This window comes from Dromiciops gliroides, chromosome 2 (assembly GCF_019393635.1).
Source record: "Dromiciops gliroides isolate mDroGli1 chromosome 2, mDroGli1.pri, whole genome shotgun sequence".
In the NCBI taxonomy this organism is placed as follows: Eukaryota; Metazoa; Chordata; class Mammalia; order Microbiotheria; family Microbiotheriidae; genus Dromiciops; species Dromiciops gliroides.
In genome coordinates, this window is record NC_057862.1 from 390395737 (window position 1) to 390408230 (window position 12494).

General features: G+C 46.7%; 1 protein-coding gene across 1 annotated transcript in view; it reads right to left on the minus strand.

The window, feature by feature from the left end:
- Positions 1–420: 420 nt before the first annotated feature.
- The window catches only part of PRRX2 (paired related homeobox 2), a 68952-nt gene continuing 56878 nt past the window's right edge, over positions 421–12494 (minus strand). Inside the window, exons 2-5 of the mRNA XM_043987102.1 lie at positions 5927–6111; positions 5308–5489; positions 4255–4378; positions 421–3782 (exon numbers count right to left, since the gene is read on the minus strand). Of these exons, the coding sequence (XP_043843037.1) occupies positions 3600–3782; positions 4255–4378; positions 5308–5489; positions 5927–6111 (674 nt within the window). The 3' untranslated portion in view covers positions 421–3599. The remainder of the gene's footprint in view (positions 3783–4254; positions 4379–5307; positions 5490–5926; positions 6112–12494) is intronic.

Genomic DNA, 12494 nt, shown 5'->3' on the forward strand with positions numbered 1-12494 from the left:
CTTATGAGTAACTGAAACAGACAAAGGGAAGGGAGGTGGGGGTGAGGGGAAAGAACTACAGAGGGAAAATTTCGAATTCACTGCAACGCTCCGTGTGGGCAATTTGTATCTTGTCTCGGTGAAGCCTTTATCTCAAGTGACAGACGCTGAATAAGCTGCCAAAACATCACAGCAATTAAGGGCTACAATATCAAGAGCAAATGTTTTAATTCATTTTGTTTTTCTTTTTTTAAAAAGGGGGAGAGAGGGGAGAGAGCGAGAGAGCCTTATTCTCTCCCTTTTGGGTTTCCAGAGAGGCATCTGTAAACTATTAAACTGGTTTATTTTCATTAGTGCACTCACGGCGGAAGTGACATTTATATCCTTGTGGTATGACTGAGAGAGCCAGGAGCTTTCCATGGGAATAGAGCCCCCACGGCTTTTTCCAAAGCTGACAGAGGTTCTCATGAATACAAGCTTCGTGTTCAGAGAGGATTCCAGACCCTCACAAAACATGCCGATTCCATCTATCTAGCCCTTAGCAGTGCCAGAAAAGGCCTTTATTTTCTTCCCCAAGAAAAAAAAAAAGGGAAAAGAAAAAAAAGAAGGTAAAGAAAACATCCTTCTTTTGCCGGCACAACCCCTGCCTGCTGGGCATACCTAAACTCAGAGACCTTAACCACTGACTGTAATACACCTGGGATGGACCCTAATCTATTAGTTTTTCTCTTCCCATTGGGGAAAGGTGGTTTAAATTGCAATCTGTTTATTAAGTCCCCTGTTGGTGTTCTGTTAGGCCACCTGCTGGCCAGCTAGAGTCAATGCAGGCAGGTGCCAGAGCTAACCTTGCTTTCCTTGTGTGGCAATTTTGCATGGAGGCAGAGTTGCCCATTCTTTGCAGTTAGCCTCTGGGCAATCCTTCTTTAAGAAGAGGCTGTGGGTCTCTATCCCTGCTATGACCCTCTCTGCAGGGGCATGTTTGTGTGTAAGCTGTGATTAAGGTGCCTGGAGGCTGCCCCCCAGACCAGTGGCGTTTTAGGTCCCATATCCCTCCTCCACCCCAAAATCCTTGGGCAAAGGTAGAGTTCTTAAATTTTCTTTAGCCTCCTTCAGTTTTTCTCCTTAATCTTTCTCTTCTTCCTTTGTGTTCTTCACTTCCCACTTCTCCTCATTCCAAGCACTTCAGAGGTCTCTGGTTTCCCCATCCTTCTGATAAACTAATTTACAACCAGGTACTTGTTTTAATGCGTAACTCTGGGCCTCTCAGGGGTATTTGCATCTTAATATGAGGCCTGACAGAGCAACATCTAACTGAGGGGGGGGGAGGGAGAGAGGAGAGAGGAGAGGAGAGGAAAGGGGAAGGGAAGATAGTGACCTGGGATATGGGGCTGGAACAGTACTTTCTTAGGGTATTATCCTCAGGGTCTCTTCCCAGAAGATGACTGCCTACTTTGTCCATTTTGCCCAGGTGTAAGTCTGTTCTCTGATCAAATTAATGCCTTGTAGATTTGTCAGGCTTGTTAAACAGTATGGGTTTCTGATGCCTTTTCTCTCCTTTGCCTCTGCATAGTAAACCATCTGAGTTCTGGGCGTAATGTAGCAGCATCTATAGAGAACTAAATGTGTTTTATACAATTAAACCCCAAACCTCTGCTTTTGTGTGCAAGAACAGATGTGAGGTAGGGCTGGGCTGGGTGGTCTCTCTAGGGTTGCTTGTCAGGGAGAGGTTGTTTAATTTCAGAACCCCCAGATGCCGTTTTCTCTGCCCCCTACTGCCTTGGCTGGCAGGCAGAATTCCTTTAGCCAAATGCTAGTCCCTTGTCTTTTTCCTGTCACCTCTTCCTTTTTCACCAGCTGTCTGCAGAGATGGCTGTTTTTGGTCAATGCCCCTTGGATCCCACTCCATCAATGACCACCCATCTGTAATTCCAGACCTGCCCTGTTTGTTCTGAGAGATGATGCTATCACAATGGGTTTTGTCCGAGCTGTGTAAAGCATAGTTTCCATGCAGGTTTTTGAGGCTACTCATTGAGATGTTTGCATAAGAAGGTCAAGAAGTTCTACGTGAGGGTCTTTCAAACTATGGTTGTTTCACCCCACCTGCCCCACCTCCCTGAGCCATCAGATACAGACACAACTTCCAGTCCCTTGGCCCAGGACTAAGTCCCAGAATCCTAAAAGAAATCATCTTCCATATGGGGACACCGAGCACCACCTAGCCAAAGTCATTCAAGTATTAAGTGGCAGAGTCACGGTTTGAAATAGAACTCATGCTCCCCAGTTTAATGTTCTTTCTTTTACCTCCCCAGAAAGCCTACTCTAGGCCCCCCTCCCATCTGGTCCTTCTGCCTTCAAATCACCAACTAAGGACGTTTGGGGGGAGGTAGAGGCCATACACAGGAAGCAAAGAGAGGTTTCTGGGAATGAGGGAACTGTCCCTCTCCTCTCGCCTTAGCCACTGCTGGGATATCCACTTGGTGAAGGGCAGTGTTGGTTAACACAAAGGAAGGATAGCCCAGCAGGCTCCTGTCTGATGTTGAGGAGTCTCCTAACCATCTGGAAGACAGGGGATATGTTGAAGAAGTGCTGAGCCTCCTGTATTCATAAAGGATCTCAGGTCTTGGAGCTGGAAGGCATCCTGGAATTATCTGGTCCAGCCCTGCCCTCGAGCTGGGCAAGTGGTGGTCCAGCCAGGAGGACTGTGACCAGGGTTCAGGGTGATGTAGCCACTATTTCCAAACACCAGGCTCCTATTATATGGCCTCTGACATCCTTTCTTTGGAGAGTCTGCCTGGAACCTAGGAGAGGTCCCCTGGGAAGAGGGGATGGAGGGAGTCGGGTTACTCTTTATGACTCCCCCCCCCCACCAGAACTAGGTACTTTTATACTAGGGTGCACATGTTGTCCAAGGCACAGACCGTGGATTCCACTATTTGTCCAGTGGAAATCGGAAAACGTCAGCCTATGTACAGACTGAGGCATTCCAGCTGGCATAATGATATCATAGGGGGTCATGGCTATGGGTGCTGGTTCATGCTGACTGTGGCCCTGAGGGCTGCTGGGACATTTGTTGCCAAAATCCCATCTGGTTTCAAGGATCCCAAATGGGTCTTGAACAGCATCAGCTGATACCAGTTCATATTCTTCATCTCAAATCAAACACCTTTGGTTCTGTTTGTAGCTTTTTTTTTCCCTTTTTCCTTTTCCCTTTTTCCATCCCTTTGCAGGTTTGTTTTCAGAATTCAAGCTCTTTGATTTTCAAATAGAAACTCTATTCATGTAAGTCTCCCTCCTCCTTCCTGGCCTGACAACATCAGATGCTCATGAGTGAGGATAACAGAGACAAAGGATGGAGGGAGGGGCTGGGCCCTGCTGTCCTCAGCAGCCAAATGGGAGAAGGAGTATGGGTTGGAGAGAGTGTCCTTGCATATTTCTGTAGGCTCCATTCTCAGCCAGCCCTTCTGTTGGGGGGCAGGAACAGCCGTCCTTGTACTGAGGCTAGGAGAGGGGGTAGGGTTCATTTTTCTTTCCTTCCCTCCCCTCTCCCCCTTTTTCTTTTTTTCTCTTTTAAAAACATTTTTTCTTTTTTTTTCTCTCTTTTTGCTTTAAAACTTTTTTTTTTAAGAAAAAGGTAGCTTAGTCCTGGCCGAGGGCTGCTGGGAATCATTCAGTTCACTGTGGGCACCTGGTTCTGATGCAGGCTGAACTCTTTGGCTTTGAGGCGGAGGCTGGCGATGCTGTTGGCCATGTTGACCCCTTGAGTGGGGGTGGCTGTCCCCCCGGGGCTGTAGGATGGCACCGTGCTGGGGTGAGGGAAGGAGGAGACATAAGATAAATGAAGCACTTACAGCCTTGGCCCAACCACTTCCTGACTCTCTCTGGTGATTCCCCATTCTTCTCTTCTCTCTGTTTGCTTTCCTACCTTGGCTTTCTCTTTAAATCAGATGGGATCTCAGATCCGCTCCTTCCCTTTCAGAAGTGCCAGGAGGTTGGCAGGACTTGGGGAAGAGTTAGAAGCACCTTTCAGAGTGGGAGGGGGTGGTTGGGTAACCTTTGAAGTCTTAGAAATATGGAATTTCAGAGCTAGAAAGGATTCTAGAGTTTCTCTCTCATAGTTCAGACCCCCCAAAAAACTTGAGTTCCCTACCTCCCCTGCCATCTCAAGTATGAATAAGAAAGGAGGAGGAGGTGGTGTGAGGGGAGCCCTGACCAGATATTCTAACTCCCTGCTCTCCCCATGCCGCACTTCCTCTCTTCCCTTCTTCCCCTTCACACCGGCAAGCCCATCTCGATGTTCTGTACAGGCGTGGAGCTGCCCCCGCAACTGGCTCTGGAGCCCCCATCAGCCGGTGCATCTCTGGCAGGAGGGTGTGAGTGCCCAGAGCTGCCAGCAGCTGAGCTGAAATTGAGATTAGAGAGTGATCAGAACCTATGGGCTGGGGTGTCCAGAGTGGAGCCTAGATACCAGAGCAGTTGGCCTAATCCCCCTGATTCCCCGTCTTATCTCCCTTTCCTTCCTAGGACCCAGTGCAGTTTTCTGGGATTTGACAGTCATTTAGAAATCCCTTTTCCAGAACAGAGTCCCCCTAAAAGCCATCTGATAAATCTCTCTTCCCTATTCTCTTCCTCCCCTTTCTTCCTTTCTCCTTCTTTCCTCTATGATCCCTTCTCTTCTTCTCCTTCCCCTCTCCCTCCTTTCTCTCTTATCTCTCTTTTCCTTTCCCTCTTTCTTCTCCCTCTCCTTCCACATTTCCATTTCTCTTTCCCTCTTCCAATTTCTCCTCTCTTCTCTCCTTTTATGTTTCCCTCTCCTTCCTTTCCCTCTCTTTAGCTCTCATTCTCCATTTCCTTCTCCCTCCCCCTCCTCCCTTTGCTTCTCTCACTCCCTCCTTCTTCCTTTCCCCCTTTGAATCTCTCTCTCTCTTTCCTTTTTCCTCTCCCCCCAATCCTTCTCTACCCTTTCCTATCTGCGCCCAAACTGATGGAGCCTGGGCTAGCCTGTTCTGGGAAAGGGGTTTCTCACCTGTTTAGGCCCAAGCTCAAAGGATTCTTTAATGTCTCTTTCTGAGCCTCATAAGCACAAAAAAATCTTTGCTATCTCTTACTGTGCCACCCAAGAAATAAAACAAAATTTGTCTTGAGCAGGTACTTTGAAAATTTCTTAGCCCCCATTTGCTCTCCATTTTGGGGGTCCTTTCTTCCCCCTCTTCCCCAGACTTCAAGAGGACTTATTTCTCTTCTCTTTGCTCTCTAGCTGTCCCCCAGCCATAAAGTCCCTGGAAGATGGGATGGGGAGAGGGCAGGTTGAAAGTGTTGGGGGAGTCTCACCTGTAAGGGGGGGATGTGGTGGTCCAGGACAGATAGTCTGGACTCAGGGCTGTTGGCCTGGGTGCCATTGGCTGCTCGATGGCTGCTTCCTGGCTATAAGACTTGAGGAGTGAGGCGGATCTGTTGGCCAGCATGGCTCTCTCATTTCGTCGGAACTTTGCCCTTCGATTCTGGAACCATACCTGGGCAGAGACCAGGAGACACACAGTGAGGAGGTGCCAGCTTGCAGGGAAGGGAGGAGACTGGCTATGAGTCTAGGTATCCCAGGCTCTTCTTGCTGGGTCACAGCCAGCCAGAAGGGATGTTCAGCAAGATCATTAAGTTTATCTTAGATGGGAACCAGAAAAAAGGATGTTCTAATAGTGGGACTGTAGCATTGGGGCCAGGAGGCCTTTCCAGAGGCCTCATGGAAGTTAGCACCTCCCATCCCAGTGTCCATTGCAATCACAGAAACTTAGAAGAGCCCATAGAGATCAACTGGTCTGTCCCCTTTAAGAAGTGAAGATGAAGAAACAGGCTTTACAGGCCTACTTTACACAAGAAAAAAAGCCTGTGCTTCTCTCAGCACCCTGTGCTGCTGACTGCCTGGAGCAGGCTTGTGGTCCTCTGCTGCTCTCACCTGGACCCGGGCCTCACTCAGGTTGACCCTGCGAGCCAGCTCCTCTCGGACAAAGGCATCAGGATAGTGTGTCCTCTCGAACACCCGCTCCAGGGCCTGCAGCTGGCTGCTGTTGAAGGTGGTCCGGTTTCTGCGCTGCTTCTTCTTCCTCTTGGCAGCTCCTCTGCCAGGGCTGAGGCATTCGCCTGGAGTCAAAGGGAGAGACACACAGAGAAAGAGAGAGCCTGGAGGGGTGATATCCCACACCTTCTTGTCACTCACAGAGACCATCCCAGCAAACACCAAATTGTGGGTGCTCATCTTTGTCAACTTCTGCATTGTGTAGTACAGGATGATGGAAAGAAGGAAGTTAGGTGGCTCAGTGGATAGAGTGCTGGGCCTGGAGTCAGGAAGACCTGAGTTCAAATCCAGTCTCAGATATTTACAAGCTGTGTGACCCATGGCAAGTCACTTCACCCTGTTTGCCTCAGTTTCCTCATCTATAAAATGAGCTGGAGAAGGAAATGGCAAACTACTTCAGTATCTTTGCCAAGAAAACCCCAAATGGGATCACAGGGAGTCCAACACGACTGAACAACAACAACAATGATGTAAAGAGCCTTGGATTTAGAATAAGAAGAATTGGGCTTGAATTCTGGCTTTGCTACTTACTAACTCTGTGACCTTGAGGGGAATCAGTTTCCTCATCTGAAAAATGAGATGATTTGACTAAAGGATCTGATATTTCCAGTTCTAAATAATAATCACTAAATAGGGCACTTTAAAGTTTGCAAAAGCACCTTGAAGATATTATCTAATTTATTCTCATAGCAACCATGGGACATGGGTGCTATTATTATCTCCATTTTACAGAAAAGGAAACTGAGGCAGACTGATTAAGTGATTAGCCTAGATCACACAGTTATCAAGCATCTGTGGCTGGATTTGAATTCAGGTCTTCCTGATTCCAAGTCCAGAGTTTCATTTACTGTGCCACCTACCTGCTGATATGATATTAATCCCATAGTCTCATAATTGACTGTTGTATCTTTTCTCCTTATTAAACTCATTAATGGGAGAGAGTGAGCTCTCATCATATAGTTCATTTATTCCACTGGCACCTTCACTAAATCCAGAGAAACTGAGGAAGGACCCCTAGCACTTGATGTAGGGGGCTCTCCCAGTGACAAACCCCATAGGAGGATGTGGACAAGGATCCCATAACATGGACAAGCCTGTGTAAATTGTTATCTGCAGCATCGCAGGGAATACCCGTATCAATGAGGTCAGAAATTCATTGCAGCATTTGAGATTATAAACTCTCAGAGATGTAGACTTGTGTCTTTTTCATCTGTGGATCCCTTTCAGTAGCCTAGAGCAAGGAAGGCCTTGCCCATAGTTGGTGCTCCATTAAAAAGCTGAATTGATTTGAGGTGAATCCTTCAAAAATCCTAATAATAACTGCTGACATTCCTATAGATGGCTTGTAACATTCCCAAAGCACTTCTCTCACACAGACCCTTTGAGGAAGGTCCCCACTTTATACATAAGGAAAGTGAAGCTCAGAGGGAGGATTTCCACTGAAATTGTATTGGCTTGGGGCCATACAGCCACAAAGCATCAGAACCAGCATTCAGAGCCAGCTGTTGCTTAACTCCAAGGTCAAGGCTCTTTTCACTGAACTGACTGCCTGCAGATAACCCAGATGAAAGTCTGTCTGTGGCCGATTTGGCTTGTTACAGAATGTGAGGTCCTGGGCTACATCTACTGTGCATCCTCCCACTGCACAATGCCCAACAAGTCAGGGCCACCAGGGGCATTTCTGGCAATGAGCAAGCACTTCCCTGAATGCCCTCAGTAACCTCTAAGCTCACAAATCTGGTCCTGACCCCACCCTATCCCATTCCATTGTAGAGACAGATTCGATTGGGAGGGAAGAGAGTAGACCCTGAGACACAAAGTTCATGGGAGGAGAGACTCTAGGACACCATCCCATTGTGGGGAGATAGGGGCCCTGGGTCACTGACCCCAGAGGCAATGGTCCTGGGAATTCTGGAAGATTGCATCTGGGGGAGGAAGCAGGGCAGGGCTCATGTGGGAAGGAGCTCATCGGGTGTAATGGCTAGGGGAAAGGAAATGGGGGTCATTAAGGAGCTTTTTATTTTCATTAATTATACAGTTGTTTCTGCCTTCCAAAGGAATGAATGCAAATACCACTATCAATGCCTTTCACATTTTGGTGCCATGAAGCAAAAGCCTGATCATCGGCCTTAGGTTACAGCTGTGGTTTTTATCCTCCATCATATGGAAGTCCAAGTGATTTTCCTGAAGTACAGGCCTGACTATATCATTCCCCTATTCAATAAATTCCAGTGGATCTAGGATCAAATATAATCTCCTTTCTTTGGATCTTCCAGTCCTTCACAAGGCAACCCTGACATACTATTCCAGTCTTACCTTGCCATTCTCCACATAGGACCCTCAATTTCCCATCTTCCATCACTTCCCCTTTGGACTGTCTGGTCTCCCACCTCACCTCTACCTCTCAGGATCCTTCAAAATTATCCTCAAGCACCACCTCCTACATGAAGACTAGTGGTAGTGCCTTCTCCCCACATTTACCTCATATTTATTTTACATGTCCTTATACAGGGTGTCCCCAAAGTCTTAGTGCTTAAAACTTCATTTAAGCTCTTAAAGCTTCAAACTCCTCTAAGACTTTGGGGACATTTTGCTTCCTCCATAAACTATAAATTCCTTGAGGACAGAGACTTTAGAATTTTTGTCTTTGTGCTCCTGGTGCCTTATGCAGTGCCTGGAAAATAATAGGTGCTAAATAAATGCTTGTTGATTTCTTGTCATAAGCCTCAAGAGATGGATTTCAGCTTGAAACTGGCAGGAAAATGGCATGCATTTATTTGATGTTTTCAGCTCTCTGCTGGCATACTGACTTTCTTCCAATCTTCTCTTGTGGAGAGAACTTGTCAGCTATTTATATTCCCATGTATCTCCTGCATTTAACTGCTGCATCCTCTGTGAAGAATTCCTTGTATTTGTCATGCATTCAGCAAATAGGTGTAGCTAGGTGTCACAGTGGATAGAGCACTGGCCCTGAAGTTGGGAGGATCTGAGTTCAAATGTCACCCTAGACACTTACTAGCCATGTGACCCTGGGCAAGTCACTTAACCTTCTTTGCTTTAAACATCCGAGGCCATCTCCAGTTGTCCTGAAAACATATCTTGCCATTGGACCCAGATGGCTCTGGAGGAAAAAGTGAGGCTGGTGACTTTGCATGGCCTTTCCTCACTTAAATCCAATTCATTGCAAGTCATGACCATCTGTCATGGTCCTCTTCTAGAACAACGGACAAACAACAACATTCAGCAAGTACTTATTGGCAGCTAGGTGGCACAGTGGATAAAGCACTGGGCTTGGAATCAGGAAGACTCATCTTCCTGAGTTAGAATCAGGCCTCAGACATGTATTAGCTGTGTGACCCTGGGCAAGTCACTTAGCCCTATTTACCTCAGTTTCCCCATCTGTAAAATGATCCGGAGAAGGAAATGTCAAACCACTCTAATATCTCTGCCAAGAAAACCCCAAATGAGGTCACCAAGAGTCAGACACAACTGAGGAAAAACAGCAAGTACTTATTGACCATTGGACTATACAGAAGGTACCATGGGACAAACTCAATTCATTTACTTTTCACTTGTTTTGTTTGCGCAGATAAAAACACCTTCAGGGCAAGGATTGTTTCTTATACTGTCTCCTGCCTGTCTTGGATCCCCAAAGTACCCCCCCACACACATTAATACCAAAGATTACTTTGGAGGATTACTTTGGACCAGGGTCCCAGGAGGTGCTCAATAAATGTTTGGGCTTGGAATCAGGAAGACCTGGGTTTGAATCCTTCCTCTGACAGTTATGAGCCATGTTGACCCTGGTCAAGTTACTTTATCTTTCCAAGTCTCAGTTTCCCCGCACCTGTAGTACCTACCTCACAAGTTTGCTGTGAGATTCAAATAAGTGAATGGATAGCAAACTGAATTTAAAGTCAGGAAGAACTAGTTTCTGATTCTGCCTTTGACAGTTATTAGCTATGTCATTGGGTAAGCCACTTAACTCTTCCGGGCCTCATCTGAAAAATGACAGGATCAGATGACACAGCCTCTTCCATTGCCACCAGGTCTGTGATCCTATTTACGTCTGTGACTTTGCTAACTTTAAAGCACTGCTATCATTCTTTGCCTGGGATAGGGATGCTGCGTCCTCCATGCCTCTTTCATCAAGCTGCAGACTCAGGAATGTTCAAGGGGACAGAGACTGGATCTGAGATTTCAGCGGCATAGGAAGTGTCCTCTATAGATGCAAGTTAGGACCCCTCTGTGGCTTGTTGTCTAAGATGTTGCGGCTGCCAGGATTCTTGGGTGCCACCAGAGCCAGATTAAAATGTAACTGGTAAATGGCGAACAACATAAATCAAAATACAATGGAATAGATTGTGTTGATATGTGGTTTCTAAGTCGATAGGAACCTTCAGGGATCCTGATGTAATATTTCGTGGCCCTCTTTTCTTTTTTTTTTTTTTTGCAGGGCAATGAGGGTTAAGTGACTTACCCAGGGTCACACAGCTAGTAAGTGTCAAATGCCTGAGGCTAGATTTGAATTTAGGTATTCCTGAATCCAGGGCCAGTGCTTTATCCACTGTGCCACCTAGCTGCCCCATGGCCCTCTTTTCGATTTGAATTTGACGCTTTTGGTCTTCAGGAGTTGTCTGAGGTTAAGTGACTTGCCCCATATCACTGAGCCAGAATACATCTAGAACTATGAACTCAAGTCTTCCTTGTTTTGAGGCTGGCTTTCTAGCCACTCCTCCATGCTGCCTCTACTAGAACATTCATGCTGCATTTACATTTCTGGGTTAAAAAAAAAAATCAGGGTGGGGAGGAGTGGAACATAATGACATAGTGAGGGCCTACTAGGTGCCAAAAACCAGTCCGATTATTTGGCTTTTTTTTTTTTCTGGTCAGTTTAAGTTGGGAGGGGCTGGGGCAGAGATGTGGCGATTTTCTTGTTTCTTCGAGTTCCAGATAGCTGATCAGGCCTCTTAACCTCACACACACACATGAGCACACATTCCCATACATATTGCTGTTTGGGCGTAGACCCAACCCAGGGAAAATTTTCAGCCAAAAAAGGAGAATTTTTCCGGGAAGTTTCTGAGCCATTCAGAATGGGAGCTATAATGAAAACCATTTTTCCTTTCTAGTCCTTTTGACCACCAGAGTGGTTAAGAGAACTTTTCTGGCTCCAGATCGTCGGCTAGGTGCCTATGATGGAGCTCAAGAGGTCCCACCGAAACCCTGTTTCAAGCCAAGACACAGGAGTCCCTGGAAAGCTGGAGACTTGGTGACTCATGAGCACCACCTTAGAATTGGGGGATCTAGGGCAGGACTGAGCTTCCTTCTGGGTCAGGTCTCTCATCCAAACTGTGATTAAGGTAACCCTCAGGACGTTCTTGTAGAAGGTCCAGCCTTAGGATGAAGTGGGGAGGACTTGGAAACTCACCTTCATCCCCCAGCTCCAAGGTTCCTTTTATAATCATTTAGGAGTTCCTAGCTTAGGGGGTACTTAACTTAGGGCCCATGAACTTGTTTATAATATACAGATACTTAGATAGATGAAAGAGAGAGAGAAAGGGAGAGGTGGGGAGAGAGGGAGAGAGAGGGGAGAGAGAAAGATGGAGAGAGGGGAGAGAGGAGAGAGAGAGAGAGAGAGAGAGAGAGAGAGAGAGAGAGAGAGAGAGAGAGAGAGAGAGAGAGAGGAACAAAAAGAGAGAAAGGGAGAGGTGGGGAGAGAGGGAGAGAGAGGGGAGAGAGAAAGAGAGAGAGAGAGAGAGAGAGAGAGAGAAGGAGAGAGAGGAACAAAAAGAGAGAGAAAGGGAGAGGTGGGGAGAGAGGGAGAGAGAGGGGAGAGAGAAAGATGGAGAGAGGGGAGAGAGGAGAGAGAGAGAGAGAGAGAGAGAGAGAGAGAGAAGGAGAGAGAGGAACAAAAAGAGAGAGAAAGGGAGAGGTGGGGAGAGAGGGAGAGAGAGGGGAGAGAGAAAGATGGAGAGAGGGGAGAGAGGTGAGAGAGGGGGGGGAAGGGAGAGAGAGAGGGAGAGAGAGAGAGAGAGAGAAGGAGAGAGAGGAACTGTATTTAAATATATAGGCAGATAGGTGGCAAAGTGAATAAAAGAGCACTGCAATTAGAATTAGGAAGATGAGTCTTCCTGAATTCAAATCTGTCCTCAGAACCTTATTAGCTGTGTGATCCTGGGCAAGTCACTTCACCCTGTCTGCCTCCATTTCTCATCTGTAAAATTATCTGGAGAAGAAAATGGCAAACCACTTCAGTATCTTTGCCAAGAAAACCCCAAATGGGGTCACAAAGAGTCGAACATGACAGAAACAACTGAATAGCAGCAGGAGTCAGGAAGACCTGAATTCAAACCTAGCCTCAGACTAAGCTGTTGTTTCCTGGGCAAGTCACAGCACTTCAGTCTTCTTCAGTATCCTCATCAGTAAAATAGAGATATTAATAGCA